The 21,084-nt window shown below is 37.2% G+C and overlaps 3 protein-coding genes across 4 annotated transcripts; all 3 read right to left on the reverse strand.

The window, feature by feature from the left end:
- Positions 1 to 1,463: 1,463 nt before the first annotated feature.
- Positions 1,464 to 6,421, reverse strand: LOC121805845 (uncharacterized protein YacP-like). 2 transcript variants are annotated; one of them, XM_042205860.1, is made up of 10 exons: positions 6,022 to 6,418; positions 5,836 to 5,907; positions 5,629 to 5,753; positions 5,382 to 5,542; positions 4,542 to 4,611; positions 4,035 to 4,089; positions 3,555 to 3,638; positions 2,924 to 2,962; positions 2,759 to 2,805; positions 1,464 to 1,790 (listed from the first exon to the last, which is right to left on the reverse strand). In XM_042205860.1, the coding sequence occupies exons 1-10, from the start codon at positions 6,136 to 6,138 to the stop codon at positions 1,682 to 1,684; spliced, it is 879 nt and encodes a 292-aa protein (XP_042061794.1). In that variant the 5' UTR covers positions 6,139 to 6,418; the 3' UTR covers positions 1,464 to 1,681. The 2 variants fall into 2 exon arrangements, with proteins under 2 accessions (XP_042061794.1, XP_042061795.1); XM_042205861.1 differs by lacking the exon at positions 3,555 to 3,638 and having other exon boundaries at positions 6,022 to 6,421.
- A 9,134-nt stretch (positions 6,422 to 15,555) lies between these two features.
- LOC121805893 (START domain-containing protein 10-like) lies at positions 15,556 to 17,084 on the reverse strand. Its single transcript, XM_042205926.1, has 5 exons — positions 16,762 to 17,084; positions 16,439 to 16,682; positions 16,202 to 16,360; positions 15,949 to 16,095; positions 15,556 to 15,817 (listed from the first exon to the last, which is right to left on the reverse strand). Exons 1-5 carry the CDS (start codon positions 16,800 to 16,802, stop codon positions 15,692 to 15,694), a joined length of 717 nt encoding a protein of 238 aa, XP_042061860.1. The 5' UTR covers positions 16,803 to 17,084; the 3' UTR covers positions 15,556 to 15,691.
- A 144-nt stretch (positions 17,085 to 17,228) lies between these two features.
- On the reverse strand, positions 17,229 to 20,828 carry LOC121805892 (cinnamoyl-CoA reductase 1-like). Its single transcript, XM_042205925.1, has 3 exons — positions 20,127 to 20,828; positions 18,772 to 19,121; positions 17,229 to 17,586 (listed from the first exon to the last, which is right to left on the reverse strand). The coding sequence occupies exons 1-3, from the start codon at positions 20,604 to 20,606 to the stop codon at positions 17,424 to 17,426; spliced, it is 993 nt and encodes a 330-aa protein (XP_042061859.1). The 5' UTR covers positions 20,607 to 20,828; the 3' UTR covers positions 17,229 to 17,423.
- Between the last annotated feature and the right edge of the window lie 256 nt (positions 20,829 to 21,084).

The raw sequence follows: 21,084 nt of genomic DNA on the forward strand, positions 1-21,084 counted from the left end.
AATGGCCTAATGATAATATTAAGACGCGACCTTGTGATGTTAAACAATTGATAGCAACTATTGATTTTTTTATTTATTTAAACAATCATAGATTTAAATTAATCATATATTCAACTAAGAATGCCATTGTCTTTTTTATTAAATTTTTTATTAAATTGATTATTGATAATTTCAACTAATTTTTTAGACTACAATTACTACATAAGAGTAGATAAAAAAAACTTAGCTCTTTGAATTATTTAAAATATTGTGTATGTTAATGAATTTTAATTTATTTTTAATTTTCAATTTTGTATCGCACTTTAAAATTACATATTCTTCTGTGTATAGCTTTAAGTTTGAAAAATTAATATTCCATCTAATAAATTGAACTACTTTTATATAAAAATATTGTATAAGTATAATGTTTACATGTATTTATACCTAAGTTATTTCACTATTAATATTAAATATAGTACAATGATTTAAAATATTACAAATAAGTAAAACTAAACGTAAATAATTAATAGTAATAGAATATTAATATCATTAAAATATTTTTATTTTGAAATTAAAATTAGAGGGAACTTCTTTTTTGATACATCAACTATCCCAAGTTATATACTTTAATAAAAATGAGAGGGTAAATAGATTGAATTGCCCTCATGGCTTTAAGGGTACTTTGGTCATGAAAATATTGGAAATAGCAAACAAAGTAGTAGAAATGATATTAACTTATAGTTGATGGACCTCAAAAGATATTATGAAATGTTACGGACCAAATTTGTTTATTTAGGATAGTTGATATACTAAAAAAGACGTTCCCTCTTATTAAAAATTTATTTTACAAAATTGAAATCGATAAAATAATAGTATAAAAAAGTCTGGGCAGCCATGCATGGTATGATTGTTCAGATCACTGATATTAATATAACAATAAAAACGACGAACTTTCCAACACCTTCTAGTCTAGAGTCGTCCCACGTCCCTTGACTAATACACAACAACTTCTCTGACTAATTAAGCAACAAAATTTGTAATCTCAAATGAAATTGACAACAAAGTCTGTAAAATTATGAAATAAAAAAAACAGGTGCAAAATAATGTCATTTGGTATAACGTTACTCCATTTATTAAAGTACTAGTATATGTCAAGTACACAACAACGTTTCATCTACAAAAATCACAATTACTATCGGCACATTTCTAGGAATAGATGCAAATCAAACTAATTCAACTTCGTTTTTCTCTTTTTTTAAGTTTTTTTTTTTAATTTCAATTTTTTTTTATCAAACATTATACTACTAATGATATGAGTTCTATTATCTACTAACATTAATTCAACTACTTTTTTTTCTTTATCTTTATAATCTACAAATTTTATATTAAAACTCGTGCATTCCCAAAATCTCTAATTTTTGTTAGGGTATGGGGAGTAGTAATATTCACCCATAAAAGTTAAAACTAACATTTGGGCAGGAGACTTACTCATAAGATGTCATTTCATAATTGCATAAACTGGACAAATTCAACTGCACAGTTTAATGAGAACAGAAAACAAGTCCATTTACAAATGCACCCATAACAACACTCCATGTTTGAAGCAGAAAAAAAAATATAAAATGGTGGATGACCTAAGTAAGAGCCTTTTAAGATTAGACAAATAGAAAAATACATCCTTAAAGCACTATAAGAAATTAACTCAGCGAGATGATGCATTTTCAGACAGCTTATCTCTGAGATCTTTGAGAGCATCCACCACTTCTGAATCAAGATTGTGCTTCAACAATTTACCCTGCATCGATGTCGATCTGCACAAACAGAAACTGCATAACTGGCTTCCCACAAACATGACGAACCAAGAGCTTATAACAAGTTTCAAGAACTTATAAATTGTCTAAGTATTTGAATCATTAAGCTTATAAAGCTAGACAGATAATTGTGAGTTAGAGAGAATATCTTAGTTAGAGATGAAATTGGAAGAGTATGAGTTCAGATACTCCTTATAACAAACCATAGTAGGGTTATATTTGTAGACTGGTTGTTGCTTATAAGTGGTTTAGGAGCACTTCAAAAATTAAGTTTCTCAACATCTACCAATTTCTTTTTATTCAGTTCAATATCTCGTGATGAAGCGATCAATGGTTGCACAATCAAATTCTCACCTCTTCTACATGCCCAACCCAAGACCACACTTCACTAAGTTACTTTCTCTCGGCACTCTACATATAGGGGCCATTTACTATAGAAGATTACTCTTGATAGATGAAAATAAAGTAGACTGGGCCATTATTTACAAAGATATGTTGAAACTTTAAGATATCCAAGATTATTGATGGTTTCTTTGATTTGTGCAAATTTGTTTGATTTTCATCCAATTGAAAGGGGAAGGTTGAAGGGATCCTAGTAATGTGGATAAAAATACTAAATACTATTATCAATCATGAAAACTAAACTCTTCATAGAGATGAGGCTATTTATCGGCAGCACATGGCTGGAAATTAACATGGAGAAAAGAGGCGCCATTTATTAGTTTAGTTTACTTAATTCTATCCTTAGTTGCTTGTTATTATCTCCACCAGTCACATGCCAGACACACTTAAATAAAAACAATGTGTGAAATAGTGGTAGAGTGGTTAATACCCGAGGCCAAAGGTCTCATGTTCGAGTCGAGCATGATGAGGACATCAGCAATTTTTGTTTATTATTTATCCATTTAAAATAAATAAATAAGTGAAAAAGAAAAGCAAAACAAAAGGTTCAGAGGTCTAGAGCATACCTATGTTCTATCAGCATCTCCTCTAGTTCCTTGTGAGAAGCTTTGATCTGTATTGCTATCATAGCATCAGAAACTGGGAGGAAATAGTCTACAATGATAAAATAAAATAGGCAAGGCTTTGAAAGTATACAGTTTGATAGCACTGTTTAGTTAAAAGCACTTTACCTCGGTGACCAATGCCTTCGAACTCCACACAAATGCACCCTGCAAGGAATGATCGCAGGAGAGTCCATTAATTATCTAGCAGAAGTGAACAGACCAATAATCCATAAAATGGTCCGCTATCGGGCACATGCAGTTTTGTTAAATCTTTTAAATTGGCGAAAGCGAGAATGTGACTGTTGCACTTAAAATTTCTCTAAATGACATGAGCAAGAACCATCATCTAGTTGGACAACCATGCGGTGAAAATGGACTCATTCAGATGAAGGCCGAAACGCTTTGGTTATTACTGAAGAGATTGTACAAGCAACAATAATTCCTAAAAAATATTGTTCAGGTTCTTTTTCCCTCTAAATTGCATGCTCCAAACGATAATAGAGTGTGGACCGAGTAGATTTACTTAAAAACAGTTAAGGATTTTCTACAGAAATTGAACATTAAAGAAGGATCTGGCAATATGCAAGTTATAACAGCCGACGTGAGACATGAGTCCTCAATTAACAGCAATGGCCTATTCGCTATTTGACTATAAAAACATAATGATGATGGTCTCATTCTTTTTTAGCAATGATTATAAATCATTTATATACTTATTAGAAGTCAATGAAATTCAAAATATTAAAGGGCTGCATACTGCTCCATGAGCTCCATTTTGGACACAATGATCAGAAGTTGCAACCCAAACTTTTGGACAACCATCATCCCTCAAAGCTACAACCTGATCATATGTATTTTTAAAAGTAAGAAAGAAGGAGGAAAATGAGAAGCTGACAAACATAACACAATTACAAAAACTTTTCGCACCAAATGAATACATCGTACTTGAAGGTTAAACAATCAAAGTTCAGTACAAAGCAATTTTCAAATGCAAAGCATAGCATTGGGTGAACACAAAATAGGCAAAGAAATTGGATTATAACATAATAAGGCAAGTTTTCATTCAATAAACAGTTTTGAAAAAGACGAAGCAGCTGCAGTTACCGGCATCATCGAGAGATGTAACTTCTTTATTACATTGATAATTAACTATTTTTACTTGTCTTGGGTTTCATAGTAATGCACTCACAATTCAGAAGTTAGAAGCTGAGCATAATACATCAACTACTTTACTGACCTCCTTCTCAATCCATAAATCTGCGCAGGTTTCAGCAGAGAATACTATATCAATTCTGCAAAAAACATTAAAATGAAATCAACAAAACAGTAAGAAAAAGTATTAAGTGATGTCATCAAGAGACGGAATCGTATTTTATATTTAGAATTAAATCAGGAGGAGAATATTCAGCTCCTATACAGAGAACAGCCATAAGAAAGAAGGTTGTGTTTTCATTAAGGATAAAAATATTTCTATAGTGAAGAAAGAATTCTCAGCGACTCAGTTAAAATCATTTACTAAGCAAATCAGACACACAGAAAAGAGATATTTTATATTCCTTAGACAGAAAGGAATCATTAACAATACCCAGGAAATATTACAGTTTTCTAGTTACTGGAAATGAATCAAATACTACTATCAAGGTGCATCAAAAAGTAAATAAGTAAACTAAGCAAGCAGACACGTGATGTTTATAGATGAATAAAATTATGATCTCATGAAAAATAGGGTCACAGAAAATAGTACCCAGCAAAATTTTCTCTATGTGTTGACTGGCCAGACATCATAGCATCAAACACAACCACCACTTTCACCTCTGTAGATGAAATAGTACATGACATAAGCATTCTTAAAATACTATAGCCTAATTTAAGATAACTAAAATAGTAGTTTATAATATGCTAAACCAACGCATAAAACATGGCAAAATCTTTCATTAATCATTATTACTATCAAAACACCAGAGATACTGAATGTGCTATTATAACTTGCAAGTCACGGACATAGCTCCAAGTTAGTTAGATAAATAAAACTCTTTAGGCAGCAATAACTATCCAGAGATAGTATTGGGTCACAACAGCACTCCAGTTTGCTTTCTCCGAATTTTACCATTGAACAATACTTCTGCACCTCCCATCTAAAAGAGTACTACATGATATACTGTCTTGAAAAGAGAACATAGATTTCATGATCAGATAGAAGTGGAACAAGTACAAGGCAGACAAATTGCTCAGGTGACCTATTGTGAATAGCTCCATAGCAAATGGTAACAAATGTCGATCAGCAAAATTTTATTACAAATTGGCCAATGTGGTGAGTGAATGGCAGCGAATAGAAATTGCTACAACAAGTAGATGTTATGCATCTACTCATCTAGTACAAGAGAAGAGCTGTTCAGGGCATTGGAAATTGTTCTTAGTTTGATTTTTACATAAGTTTTAATCATTCTCCAGATACAAGCACAATGCATGCAATTCCTTCAACAAACTCCTTCAGCTTGGGCTTGTGCTATTTAAAAATTGGTAGAGTAATTAAGTAAGAGTTCAACTAAACTACCATAGGCAAGAAATAATGTAAAGCACAAACCTCTCAACATACTAAACGTTACCAGTTCATCTACAAGCTTTTGTCGAGCAATGTCAAGTCTACCATTCATGAAATGCTTTTTCAACTTGGCCCAATAGCCACATACATTATAACCATCAACAAGCAAGACCGGTATTGCAGTCTCTAGACCCTGATTTGTGCTGTTGAAGATATTAACCCTGTAAGTTTTGCTTTTGACTCAATTGGAATTCAGATACAAATAAAAACTTAAGGTGCCGAGCATTACTAATATAAGCTCAAAGTAGGATCACGATAAAGCTCTGTATCTTCCGGCATTACATCCTTCTCCACTCTCTTCCTCCGGTAACTAGTCGCCGGCTTGGGAGTACTTGAATTTCTCTTTTGGAACTCCTAAAATCTTTGATCAAACAATTAATATCTAACACTAGAGAATATATGCAAAACCCCCAAATCTTGAAGCCAAAATTTTAACCTTCCATAATTTTATGAACTGCAAATTCTGCTTCACATTTGATGTAATTCTTGGAGGTGTTGGCTCTGAACCCTATAAAAAGAAACCGAACCTTAACTCAATTTTAAACCCAAATCTCTTCCACAATAAATCAAATTGGCCTAAAAAGTAAAAATGAAATCAAGAGCTTGCGCAATACTAAATTACCTGAGGAGAAGGTGTTGGTGATGCCTTACCCTTCTTAGCCACAATATTGGATGAATAACAGCGGAATCTATATAAAGGCAGAGATGTTGATGATGAAGTGGGTGCTATAGGGTTCATGGGACTGCAGATATATTAGCAATACTCTTGTTTTTTGCGTTCCATTTACACATAGTTATTCATCTTCTCAATTTGTGAGCCATCTTGATTGATTGATCATGTCAGAAAAATACGAACTTTTCACGAACTAAAGCTCGAACTGCTTAGCGATTACACCTTCCGCTGCGGATGGAGTTGTGGATTGCCGAGGCCGTGGTGCACAATCCGCCACAAACAAAAACAATTGAAACTTTTTTTTTAGTACAGCAGAAACTTAAATTAACTGCGTACACATGTTTCTTATTTAAGGCAAAGGGATAGGGAGGCCATTTTTAGTAATCATAGTTGTAGCCAAATCATTTTTGGGAATTAAATATCCCCAAAAATACTAGCTATCAAAATATTGACGTGTAAGGTAAAATTACACATCGTTTATCCACGTGGACATTCAATGTGTAATATGTAGAATTGTTGGTTTACTTAATTTTTACCACATAGTTTATGGCGTCTATTCGATTTTATCTCATTGTTAATGTTACATGAAAATGAAAGCGAAATTCATGGCTACAAATGAATCCGTTGACCGGTTTTTATAAGAGTAATAGTATGAGTTAAGAGCATCTCATTCATCCTCTTTGGCAATCCATCATCTTGCCAAAAAAATATGGATATAGGCTTGGACCCACTTTTATTAATATTTTACTACATATTCTTTCCAAGAGCACAACACCCACATTCATACTCTTCCGCAAGGACATGTTCAACGTCCCACCATTCCATTATTTAATTTAAATACTCCAATTACTAAAAATATTTCTACAATATAAAAATGCATTAAAAATACTCAAGCTACTATTACAAATTTAAAAAATATAAAAAATGTGTTAAGATGACAACACTTATTATAATGACACCATACCACTAATTAGAACCATTAGATCTAAAAATCAGATGAAGCTCAAGCTGCCACCATGGCAACTATTTTTAATTTTTTAAAAATAGAAAAATACAGTAAAGGGTAAATTTGGCATTAACATTATTTCTGTAATTCTCCCCCCTTCAGTTCACGTTTTTTCCTCTCTCTTTTTCAGCAAATTTCTTTCCAGATTTCTTCCAAATCAAGATGATATTCACGCGATTAGTCATCTCTCTCCAGTTTAGATGATTTTCCAATGATATTCACGCTATTTTCATCCAAATCTGGTAATTATATTCGATGATTTCATCAATTCCATCTTCAATTTCGACAATTTATTCAAGCGATTCTTCAGTTGTAGACAATTGGTTCATGCCTTTTCATCCAAATCTGGTGATGATATTCCACAATTTCCTCAATTCCATCTTCAATTGTTGACAATTTTGATTCCAATTGCAACATATTTTATTCGGTTTTGGCATTTTGAGTTCCACAATTTTGAGTTCCATAACTTGATCGAAGACGATTCTGTCTTCTCCATAAATTTTGTCCGATTTCAAATTGCATACGACACGGCAGCTGATTCGATTATCAGTTTTGATTTGGATGTTTTTTCAGAAGATGAGTAATTACACGATGTAGACCTTTAATTTTCTATGGGAGGTTCGGTTGGCAAGATTAAATCTCATGATTAAATATGTATTGAACTCTTCAACTTAATAGTCTCATGATAATTAGTCATAGCCTCCCCCTCCAACTAAAATAATCCCACAACTTAATCCTAGGTGGATAGTCTCATGATATTAGTCATAGCAAGCGAACGCCACCTATATGTTCGACGATTGTTGGTAGATTTTGTTAGATTCTATCTTTCTTTGATTAGAACTTGTTCAGTTGAGCATGCTCCGATTTGTGTTGAAATTGCATGTTATTTGCTATGAATTGAGTTTTTTTTTGTTTATGAATCTACTGAGAGCATCCACTACGCGTCCCGCACGCGGATCGCGTTCCGTCCCGGAGGGACGGTTCCGCCGCGGGACGCGTTACAACGTTCGTCCCGTCCCGTAGCCCGTAGCCGCGAGAAAAGGGACGCGCCGTCCCGTCACGCGCCCGGGCGACGTGTCGCGCCCCCGATGCATGCGTGACACCCACTCGCTGGCCCGCGAGTGGGCGTCGTCACGGATGACGCAATAATTCGCTTTTAAAAAAAATTGAATTTTAATAAAAAAAATTTATTTTTCAAACGGTAATGTTACCGTTAATTTTTATTTTCTTTTTTTTTTTAATTTTTTTTATTTATTTACTCTATAAATAATCCTATTTCATACTCATTTCACACACAAACACACATCTATTCCTCTCAAATCCTCTCTATAACCACTCCAATTTCATCTTAAATCAACTCAAACAAATGGATCCTTTTGAGCAAATGTGTCAACTAATGGAACAATCACTTGAAGAAGATCGACGCCGAGAGGAGGAGGAAGCCGCGCCGCCTCCACGACGCTCCCGAACATACATCCATCGCAACCGGGAGGAAGCCGCCGCAAGGTTAGTACGCGACTACTTCTGCGATAACCCGATTTGGGGAGAAACCTACTTCCGTCGCCGTTTCCGCATGAGTAAACCGATATTTCTCCACATCGCGAATACTTTGGCGGCCCGGGAAGAGTTCTTCCAAGAAGGGTTCGACGCGGTCGGGCGTCCCAGCCACACGACGCTGCAGAAATGTACTGCAGCAATCCGTCAGCTTGCGACTGGACAAACGGCCGACATGTTCGATGAATACCTCCACATCGGAGACACCACTGGGCGCATGTGCTTGCTCAAATTCTGCAAAGGCGCCCGGGCAGCCTTTATCGACGAATTTCTCCGGAGGGCAAGCACGACCGATTGTCAGTTCCTCCTCGACCTGCACGAACAAGTGCACAGATTCCCCGGGATGCTTGGCAGTGTCGATTGCATGCACTGGCAATGGAAGAATTGTCCGGTGGCTTGGAGAGGGTCCTACACGAGTGGCCACAAAGGCACCCACCCAACCGTTGTACTCGAGGTCGTTGCCGACTACCGGCTTTGGATCTGGCACGTGTACTTCGGGGTCCCTGGCTCGAACAACGACATAAACGTGCTCCACCAGTTCGACCTCTTTACCGAAGTTTTGGATGGTAAAGCGCCGACCATCAACTTCGTCGCCAACAACCGGCTGTATAAAATGGGGTACTATCTCGTCGACGACATCTACCCGAAGTGGCCGACCTTCGTGAAGACGTGCAACAGGCTTGCGAACCCAAAGCAGGCTCTTTTTGCGCAGAAGCAGGAGGCTGCTCGCAAGGATGTGGAGAGGGCGTTCGGGGTTCTCCAAGCGCGCTTCAACATCATTAAAGCCCCGGCTCGTTCATGGTTCATGGAGAGCATGGTCGACATCATGTATACATGCATAATCTTACACAACATGATTGTCCAAGATGAAGGACCCGAGGCAGGAAATTGGTTCGACCCCGAATCCCCCGAAAGCTCAACCGCAAGTAGTCCGCCGTGAAGTGGAGTGCATCTGTCAATACAAGAACGGTTGACTATTCGGGCAAGGACACACGACTCTAGCGCCCACGCCCAACTCCAATAGGATCTAATTGAGCACATTTGGGAAAACTTTGGCGCAGAAAATTAAATTATGTCATTTTTATTTTTTTAGGCTTTTAATTATGTCCATTTTCTATTTTTTTGAATTTTAATGTTGTTTTAATTTTAATAAAGTGTGTTTGTTTTAATTGAATTGGGTTTGAAAAAAAATAAAAATAAAATTTAATGAATAGTAATTTAAGGGACGGAGCGTTGCAGGTTCCGTCCCTTAGTTAAGGGATGGATGAATAAAGTACAGTGGGGCCCTCAAATAGTAGTTTAAGGGACGGTGGGGGGACAGCGTAGTGGATGCTCTGATTGTGGTTCAAATTCTTTTGATTTATTTTTTATTAAGTTCTTACGGCCATACTCAGTTTTTACTAGATTGTTGCATTAGGTGGTACATATTGCAGTCCACCATATGGTTAATTGCTTTCAATTACTAGTTCGAGAAGCAGTTCTGCAAGCCAATCGTTGTCCATGAAGAAGAAGGCCGTGAAGTTGATGACCAAACCATTGCGTCGGTGTGGAAAATGTGGAGAAATGTGTCCCCATGACTCTAGAAATTGTGGTAGACAAAAGGAATAAGAGAGAACTTAGTTCGTTTCGAAGTACTTAAAGATTGTGTTAGTTTGTTTCGAAGTACTTGAAGATTGTGGTTGTATTTGTTTTTACGTTACCAGATTGCAGTTTAAGTCCATGAATATTGCATTGTTACCACGAGTATTTGCATTTGACATATTACTTTATTGAATTTGTTCATGATGTAGTTTATTGAACCAATTGCAGTTTTGTTCTCACAGTATTGCTTACTATTGCTTTGTGATTTGCAGTCTTCAGTCAATTACATTAGTACTTGAACAATACAATATAGTTAATTGGTAATTTTATACTATTGGTCCGAGATTACATTCTCATTAATTGGTTTTTGCTTCCTAAAGGGTTCAATTTTTCAAGCGTCGTAATTGCAGTGCAATGCTTCACATATTGCAGTACAAAACAGAAAATATTGTTGTTTATTCCCTGACTACCTTTCATCTTAAGCATCCAAAAATCATAGAATTACATGCCATCAAACAAGTACGCAACAAAGAACATTCAAATTACGCTACCAACATTAGCTACACCAAAATAAAACCATCTTACGAGCAGTCACCAAATCAAAACACCAGTCAAATCATCTACACACAAAAAACAATATAGAAACCCAACTTCAAGTTTGAAGACGACAAAATTTCAATAATTGGTCACAGTTTGTGGTAGTCCGTGACCATCTTGTCAACATCTATCGATCCCTTCATTTTCTCATCCTTGAAGTGTTGTATAGTATTTGCCACGAAGAAGCTGGAAGGACTTTGATTTCTTGTTAGTTATGTCTCATTTCCATTTGTTGAACTTCTGTCCATGTGTCCATATGATGCAAAATGCAAATCCCATAACACGAAACTGCAAGATTTAGTTTGGTAGAATGCAATGCACAAGTTGGAAACTTAAATAGGCTCGTAACAATATGCCCCGACAAAACTGCAAATATATGCACTTAAGTTTGCAAAACTTACTATCATGGAATGCAATATGGGTACTTCACATATAATACTAATAATCATTCAACCAATAATGCACATTACAATACATACGATGCTCTGCAATATTTGGTGATAAACAATATTATAACATTGTAAATGATGCACTGCAATATGAGTACATTATATATAATACCAACGATCATTCAACCAATGATGCACCATTACAATATACACGATGCACTGCAATATTTGGTGATAAACAATACTGCAATATTGTAAATGATGCACTGCAATATATAACCAGCAATACTGCAGTATCACATATATAACCAGCACAACTCAGTTCAATTTGGGCATGCAACTAAACAAATTTGTAACAACACTATATATGAAAATAGAATTCCAAGATGCACATCACAATACACATGAATGCAAGATATGGTATAATAATGCGCTGCAATGTTGTAAATGAGCACCGCAATATTTGGTGATAAACAACACTGCAATGTAAGTATATCAAACTAATAAAGCAATGCAACGAAAACAATAAAGCAAGCAAGCAACAATTAAATCATTCATCCACCGAACAACAACATCTAAAAAAATACAATGGATACAATAAACCAACCAATCGAGCGCAGATCTAGGTTTCTAAAAACATCTACGCAAATCGTCAGAAATTGAGTCCAAACGTCAGATTCATACAACAAATATCTCAAAAAAACACCGATCGACATTAAACATACCAGAAATCAGAGGAATTATACTTCAATAGCGGAACCATGAAAAAATGAAGCAAACGTGAATAAAAATCGATAAATACGGAAACGCAAACACTAATCTGCATACACAGTAATATTTTCCAAAACGGAGTTCGATCAAATTGCAAACAGTTCCGATCAAATTACCTTGTCACCGAAAAATTAAAACGCGCGTAGAGGTGGACTGAAATCGTGGTATAGAGGCGATTCAAAATCCCGATTTAAGTTGTTGCACGAGGGAGCGGCGGTTTGAATTGCCGACGCACGGTATAGAAAAGGATTGGGGGGAGAGAGAAAGAGTTGAGAAAGATTTAGGGTTTTAAGAGAAGAGGAGGATTGGGGAGAGAGAGATGGAGTCGATGTAGATTAACCCCCCCTCCCAAATTTTTTTTTTTTGGGGGGTGTTCCGTATTTGATTCAACTTCAAAATTTTCAAAATGACTAAATTAGCCCCGACAACAATTCTTAATACACTAGACAACAACATCTACTATGTTCGCATGATTTAATCTTGAGCGTTGGATTTCCAGATCTAATGGACTATATTGGTAGTATGATGTTACTCTATCTATGGTGGCACCATAGTGCTCCCCTATAAAAATTACATAATTAAATCCTAAAAAATAAAAATTACAAACTTAAAATCCTAAAAAATAAAAATTATATAATTAAAATCCTAAAAAATAAAAAATACATAATTAAAATCCTACAAATTAAAAATTACATAATTAAAGGCTAAAAAATACCCCCGTGGAAGACTAGTTCTCCGGCCCTATCCCCAATATTTGTCGGAGACCTCGTATCATTGCCCGATGCGCTTCAAGTTGCTCGGGAGACATGTGAGACGTCTCGGCCATATTGAGTTGAACCAAGAGGGTCCACAACGAGTTGGTGGGGGGTTGAGGTGGCACAAAGGGAGCGGGAGTAGGAGCGGCGCGACGACAGTTGGCTGTCGCCTTTTTCCTTCCTTGCGGCCGGCTTTGGGAACTGCTCGGGCCGGCGTCGGGGCTACCCACGTTAGCTCCGGAAAGCTGGCTAGCCACCTCATCCTCGCCGGCGTAGGATAGGGATACCGACCTCGACCGTTTGCTGGAGGAACTGGAGGAGGATGATATGCCTCCCTTATACTTCGGAAGCACACGCACCTTCTGCCAAGCGCTGAGGCACTTGAATGGTTTGTAATGTTGGGATTGGTAGGTCGTCAAGGTGGCACTGATGATGTCGAGCTCGCTCCTGCTACTCCCCGCCGACCGTTCTTCCTGGAGGTAATATCCCTGGAACTTTTAGATTTCTTCGTTAGCTCTGAAGATGGCATTGTGCACCATACTCTCATTGCGCTCGATGGTTCCATCGGTCGGTTTTTATTGTACCGACAAGAGACGCGCAACCAAAATCTATCCCCGCTTTGTTTCGTGCCAACCTCCGGATCTTCGGAGATAATCAAATAGGCTTTGAATAACTGATCCATCTCCGCCGGAGTGTACGGGGTGCGGACGTGATGACTGTCACCGCCACGACCCTGAACACGAACACCACGAGGAGTAGGAGTAGGAGGAGTTTGAGTGTCGCCGCTCCCTCCCGATCCGGGTTCCGGTGCCCACCCGTATCACCCATCGGGGGCATCTTGGTCGTCCACCAGGTAAGGCCGGTAGCCACCCGAAATTTGAGAACCTTGGGTTTGAGGAGGGGTCGAGAATTGCGTTTCCGGACTAGGGAATAGTTGTGAGCCGAACCATTCGTGGTTCCAACCGCGGGAGTCGAGGGGTGATCGCCGGAGCCGGACATTTTTTTTGTAAGAGTGAAAGATTGAGAATTGATGAGAGAATTGATGAGAGAATTTAAATGAGAGAATTTAGATGAGAATTGTGTAGTGTGGTTGGAAATTTTTTGTGTGGAAATGAGGGTATTTATAGATCAAAATGTGAATTTTGGGGGAAAAATTGAAAAATAAATTAAAAGTGGGGAGAAAACGGATATAATTTATTGAGAAGTGAAAAAATATTTTTTTATTAAAAACGATTTTTTAAATTAAATTCGAATTAAAAAATATTGAAAATGCCAACGGCTATGCCGTTGGCCAATCCTATCGCGCTACATCAGCCTGCTCAGCGGCAGAGACGTGCTCGACGGCGCCGTGCCAGCGGCAAGAGCGCAGCGGCGGACAGCGCATTGCCTTGCCGGCGTGTAATTTGTAAAAGTGTATGCTTACTAGATTTTATGTCATTGTTTGAGACAATTATTCGTTTATGTCCCATCGTTTAGGATGTTTACACGGCTTTCTCATCATTAGTTAATGCATTATATTTTAAAGCAAAATTTATGATGTAAAGGAAAAAGCTCAGTTACAACTTACAAGAGACTAATAAATGTTACTATCAAAACTCTTCACCAAAATAATAAATAAATGTTATCAAAACTCTAGAATGTCAATAATTTATTCGACACGACACTTTTTTTACTCCCTTATTAAAAAAATAAAAATATTTAAAACGACACGGATTTTAATACACAATTGGTAAAGTAAGTGAGAAAAATTGGTAAAGTAAGAGAGAAGAAAAGAAAAATGAGTAAAGTAAGAGAGATGACGAGAAAAAGTTGCGAAAGTAGCGTTGGTGGATTGTGGGGTTCATCTCCTAAAATAGAAAGATTTTAAAGTTTCTATTTTTAAGCAACGATCAAAAATGAAAATAGTTGTTATTTTTAAAAAATGGAAGGAGTATGAAACTTCTTTTAAATTTAATTTTTTATGGTACAAAATCGAGTAAACGTCTTAAACGATTGGACAAAATCGAGTAAACGCGTTAAATGGTGGTATAAAACGAGTAAACGCATTAAACGATGGGGCAAAAATTAAATACACTAACACTTCTGCGTATTACACATCATATGTTCATTGTCGCTAGACAAGTAATGTCTAATTTCATCTAACATTTTAAATTACCATTGAGATACCTGCGAAAGTAATTCATATATACATGGTACATTTAAAATTACTTCTGATTATAGGAAATGATATTTAAATTACTTGATATTTGTAATTCACTTTTATTTGCGTTAGAACATTTTTACAATTTGAATTTATGACCTTAGATTATCGTTGATTAATTTTATGCAATGTATATAAAACAGTGTATTTGTTTTTTTTGGAGGTCATAGTTTACCATCTTGACAACTTATTTGAACATACTACTCCCTCCGTCCGCTATTAGGAGTCTCATTTATAGGCGGCACGAGTTTTAAGAAATATTAAGAAAAGTGAGTGGAAAAGAGTTAGTGGAATAAGAGTTCCACTTGTATATATTAGTTTTAAATGAAATGTGAGTGTAATGAGTTAATGGAAGGTGGAACACTATTATCATTTATGGTAAAAGTGAACCGGGACTCCTATTTACGGACGGACTAAAATGAAAAAACGGGAGTCCTATCCGCGGACGGAGGGAGTATATGATTATTATTTCAATTTGTCATAATTCAATTTAAAGACAATAATTGACAAGCATGTATATGTGTAGTCATATTTATTAGGGTGGCTAAATAGTTTGTCATCGCATCATTTTGGAGTTAGAATATCCGATAGTTATACTAATAGTAGTACTAGCTAAGCAAAAATCCAAGATAAAGAATAATAACAATGAGTAATGGAGATAATGATGAATACAGTAGGTTAATCATAACTTGGATTCATCAATATCTGAGTGTATGATAATTAAAGTTTAATCTCTGTATTTGGATTGGTTTACATAAAGTAATAATCATGTAGGCCCTCTCCCTCTTGTGGGACATGCCACCACCTGCTTTTTAAGGTTTTCAATTATCATTACCAATTTTGTATTTAATCGATTCACAAAGCATTTCGGCAGCCACCCTGCAGGATCCAACTGCACATCACACCAAACCAAACCCATATATTAATGTATGCAAAACAACAAATTTGAGCTTTAATTTTCATATAATTTGTAACATTATTCAAGTGTTGAAAATAAATAAATAAATAAAAAGAGAGGCTCACTTGAGCTATGTAAGTGACAATGCAAGAATCATTTTGTAGCTTCTCAACAACCCATCCAGACTGCAGCAACAGCCCTCTTATGGAGTTGTTTTGCTTTGGTTGTAATCCAGCTGCTATCTCCTTAGGTAGAGACGCCACTGCGACAACCTGCAATTCCAATTCCAATTCCAATTCCAATTCCAACTCAATTTCCGAATTAATTTCCTTTTTCCATGTAACTACCACTTTAATTACTAATGATTTTGAAATTTACCAAAGTGCCATCGTCCATGGTTTCGCGTCGCTCGTACACTATGAACTCTCGGTTTCTAAACAACGGCTTCGATCTCTCTCCATACCTCAACCATACAATGCTCAGGTTTTCTTCAAGGTCTTTAATGTACTTCCCTTGCACTAAATCCCCATCCCACTCCTGCCAAAAATCGAAACATTAATTAATCAGTCATGCAACGGAACTGAGGAATGGAATGGAGGTAGGAATGATTCACACCTTGGCAGCATCGATTGCATTAGCGACCGTGATGAACTGCTGGGGCGAGACCGAGTGGATCACCCAGCGGCTGCGGAAGGTGTGGAGCGATCCCGATCTGCGCTTGGAGATCTCGACCCCGTTGCCATCCACTCCCACCACCTCCCACCCGTCGCTCACCGAGTCAGAGGCCGAGAGCAGCTCTTGTATGCAGTTCTCGCTCGCGTGGAACACGTACCTCCGCAGCGAGTCCTCACTTATAGACCTTTGCACCACACCAACCAACTCAATCACAATTAATTAAATTCAAGCATTAAAGAAGCAGAAGATGCTTAATTAATTACCAGGATCTGCTGCAAGTGGAAGGACTGCTGCTACTATGCATTTTCCGATGTTTCCGGGGGAGTTGAGAATGATATGTGGGCAACAAGATTGATTATATATATACATGTATTTAGAGAGAGAGGGATTGGTGTTAGGACATAAGTTAGTGAAAAATAATGTGAAGTGGGGCGAGAAGATAGAAGCACATGGAATGCCAGAGGCAGCTCCATGATTAAAACTGCACTAATAAAAGCCAACAGCAGTCCATGTGCTTCATCTTCCCTTCTTAATCATTTTTAACAATCTCTCCCCATTTGTTTTTAAGCATCAACTACAAGCCAGGCTCATAGATTTCAGACCACATTCATATTTTACCTAACCTTGCCTGGTTAGGGGTGACATCACCACAGCCAAAATATTACTATTGAAATGCTTTTTTTTTTTTTTGCATCTAACTCAGCCATACATTCTTTGTGCTAGTCATTCATTAATAAAAGATTAAAGTGTGAATTGGATCAAGTTTGCAACAGTTTTGGATCTATACAATAAGGGAGACATAAATATAATGGAGATAAAGTCTAGTAATATTCTCCTTGATAAAGAAAATTGATTTATTGTGGTTCATAAGCACACCAAATAAACAATGAAAAGGTGCTCAACTTTCACTAACTTCAACAATGACTCAAGATGATGGCTTTTCCTGCCCCAGCAAACCTTTTGCTTTAAGACTCAGCACTGTCTCCCTCACAGCATCTTCAACTGGACTAAAATTTAATCCTAAATCGATCAATTTCTTCGCAGCGTCCTTGCAAGCAGCCAGCCCCGGTTGCGTTTCGCCTGTAAATCTGCACATTTATGCATTAAAAGAATCAATTAATTAAACAAAACAACAACCAAAAAAAGATACCACCATATTTAAAATGTGAAACAGTGACAGAAATCAAATAATAGTGCAAGGACTATATTGAGCTTCCCAACATGATAAGATCCCTACCCCTTCTGGCCCCTTCCTATCTTGATCTCAATTGAGACATACAAATGATGGTTGCTATGTCTTTTCCTCTTGTGACTGAGCCCAAAATAAAACGCGTCTCGGGAAAGAGGAAAATCATCGAAAAAAGCATATAGTGAACACCTTTATGTTACTACATTATTAGAGACCTTGATTGATCACCATATCATTACAAGAATAGCAATAATTCAAAACCAAACACAGATGATATTTGTAAATTTTGAAAAGTAACTAAAAGGCCAGGAAAGGATTCTTTCGGGCTGCATAATTCGATAAAGTTCTCAAACTTTTTGAGATCGAAATACAGATTCAAGAATCTTTTTTTAAAGTAAAGAGTTCATTGGTTTCTTATAGTAGTCTACATTAGAGGCTCTTATTCTTAGCTAGATTGAAGTTGCTTATGATAAATTGATCAGTAGAATGAGTTCTAGCAATTCAGTTCAGATATTGGAAATTTAATTATTTCCTGTGAAATTGAAAAAAAGGAAGAAGATAGAACCTGTCCCAATGGGCTGGAAAGGCATATATATTTTGAAACTGGTCCACAGAAAAAGAATGTGACCTACTGATAAACGTTTTTCGAAATAACATTAGTTTTGAATGCCCTGGCTTTCGTAACTCATCGATATCATTAACATGATCAAAAACTGAGATCATCGACTCAGTTAATCTTCTATTCATTTCTACTTTTCAGATGACCGTGGCTAACACAACCAAGATCAGAAGCATTTCTTCTAATCTCCTGCCTTCCAGAACTAAATACGCGCATCTAAAAGATCAAATGAAATTTTAAGAAGTTGAGACAGTTGAATATAGACTACTTGTTTTTCAACACTTTTTCATATAGGCAGCAAATAATTATTCATTTTAACTGATACTCAAATCTGGCTAAGCATCCACGGCTGCCATCACTTCTGAAAGAGCACTACTTTTAATCACTTTTCTTGTAACAAACTTTCCTAATAACGTGATCACGTTAGATTGCTTAACTATGGTTTAAAGGAATGAGTTTACAGACCTGTGAACTGGAAATTCAGGAAAGAGGCTTGCAACTTTCTCTGCAAAATCACCAAATTGATAAATGCCGTTGGTGCAAAGGTATCTACCCGAAGCCTTAGGAGTTTCAAACAGCAATAATTGTGCCTTAGCTACATCTTTGACCTGCACAGCGCCCAACCAGTGATACTCGTGCGAATCTTTCGACCCCTGCAGTAGCTGCAGCAAGACTGCACAGCTAGCATTCAATCCAGGTTGCAAAAGTTGGCCAAGACATGTAGCGGGATTTATTGCTACAACATCCACACCATTTTCCCTTGCAAAATCCCATGCAGCTTTCTCGGCCAGAGTTTTTGATACCGGATACCATTTCTGTCAAATCCACAATAGAGCATTTTGTATTACAACTCAAATTTCACAACTAGATTTTTTAAGTATTGCACATAAAAAGTAATATGCAGCTTAAATCAGTTATATTAGGCTCTAGTTCATCATTTACTTGTTTATTTGCACTTGTATCTTGTAATACTAACATCTTTGCTCAGGAAAAAATTCCATTTATCTTCTTTAACTGTTACGTTAAATGACCCACGAGTTTACAGGTTTGCGTCACAATCACAGTTTCTCATCCTATGAAAGACGAGCGCTAGGATATTATGGTTCGTTTGGCAGCATCGATAATCTTTCAAGCCACTGACTCAGCAGCACTTCTTTACGAACTGGCTGAGGACCACTATACGTATAGACTAGTCCTGCTTTATCATTACTCAAACTACTTTTCCCATACCATACCTATCACTGTTAACTAACTCCATGTTATACAAAGAACATATACCCCACTTGTATCATGTTTTAGCTGGAAACCAGGTAACTGAGGCATTCCCGGTGTCAACATCTACGTTTTCTGAAGACGAAAGTGAAATGGTCACTCACATACTTGTACAAGCCCCACTCCCATGAGTACGACTGCCACATACATCTAGCAATCTCTCATCTTTAAAGTAAAGTCAAAGCAAAGTAAAGTAAAGTAAAGAATTCTCCATAAATATGACTATAGTTAGGAAAAAGAAGCTTTCAGGCACTTCTTTTATCTCAAAACCCAAACTTTACCCATTACATTTAAACTCCTCTTTGTTCAAAAGTTTGCCACACAAAAATAAAAAGCAATACATTCCCAAACATGACTTCAGTGAACTGCTGTTAAAATGCATTAGTAATTTTTTTTATTCAAGAAACCAGTTGAATATATAAACAAAATTTAACACTAAATCAAACTTGAAGAACTCCGATGAGTATGAAAGTGGCCCCAAAATCAAGGGTGATCTCAATTAATCATAACACTTTGAACATGATATTGTAAATGCAAAATTGAGAGACCTGGCGTTGGCGGCAATAGTCAAGATGAGTCCAGCAAGACTCATCAACGACGGTGGCGGTGGGCCACGCCGGGTTAGGAACCATGGCGGAGATGGAGGAGGTGAGGACCACGCGCCGCACCCCGAACTTGTTGGCGGCGGCGAGGACGTTGAGGGTGCCCTTGACGGCGGGGTCGAGCAGCTCCGACTGCGGGTCCACGGGGTCCTCCAGCGAGCAGGGCGACGCCACGTGGAAGACCCCGCCTCCCGCGCAGCCCTCCACGGCCTTCTCGACTGCGGCGGAGTCGAGGAGGTCGACCTCGTGGATGAGGAGAGTGGCGGCGGCGGCGCCCGGGAGGGAGAAGAGGTGGGAAGGGTCGGAGGCGGGGAAGATGGAGAGGTGGATGGTGGTGTAGCCGTGTTCGAGAAGGGTTTTGACCACCCATGAACCGATGAAGCCGTTAGCTCCGGTGACGCACACCGGCTCCTTAGCGGCTGCCATTCTAACTTGTCGGTAACTACGATTGGTTTGGACAGACTGATTATTACATGATGTGGGAAAGGATTATGAATGTGGATCGCGTGAACTTGATCAATTCATTTATGGACTCTTGTAATACTATATGAGTATGATGATTGATGATTTGATCCGTAACGTTTGATTTGATAAATTGTTTGAATTCATTTGACGGCAATGAAAAACGATTCCGACACAAAAGAAATATTTACTGAGTCATCCAAAAATCCCTTCTTACCCGTGCACGTGTGCTGATGTGATATCCTATTCTAATTTCTCATTTTCTATTGGATAATTGTTACTCGTTTTCGAATTTAAGATTAGTGTGTCAAATAAAGGATAATTGTTACTCGTTTTCGAATTTAAGATTAGTGTGTCAAATAAAGGGGAAAAAAAGCAAGAGAGAATAAAATAAGATAGATGAAGAGAGAATAAAGTAAAAATGAGGATTATTTTTATTAAA

The sequence above is a fragment of the Salvia splendens genome, chromosome 5, assembly GCF_004379255.2.
Source record: "Salvia splendens isolate huo1 chromosome 5, SspV2, whole genome shotgun sequence".
Taxonomy (NCBI): Eukaryota; Viridiplantae; Streptophyta; class Magnoliopsida; order Lamiales; family Lamiaceae; genus Salvia; species Salvia splendens.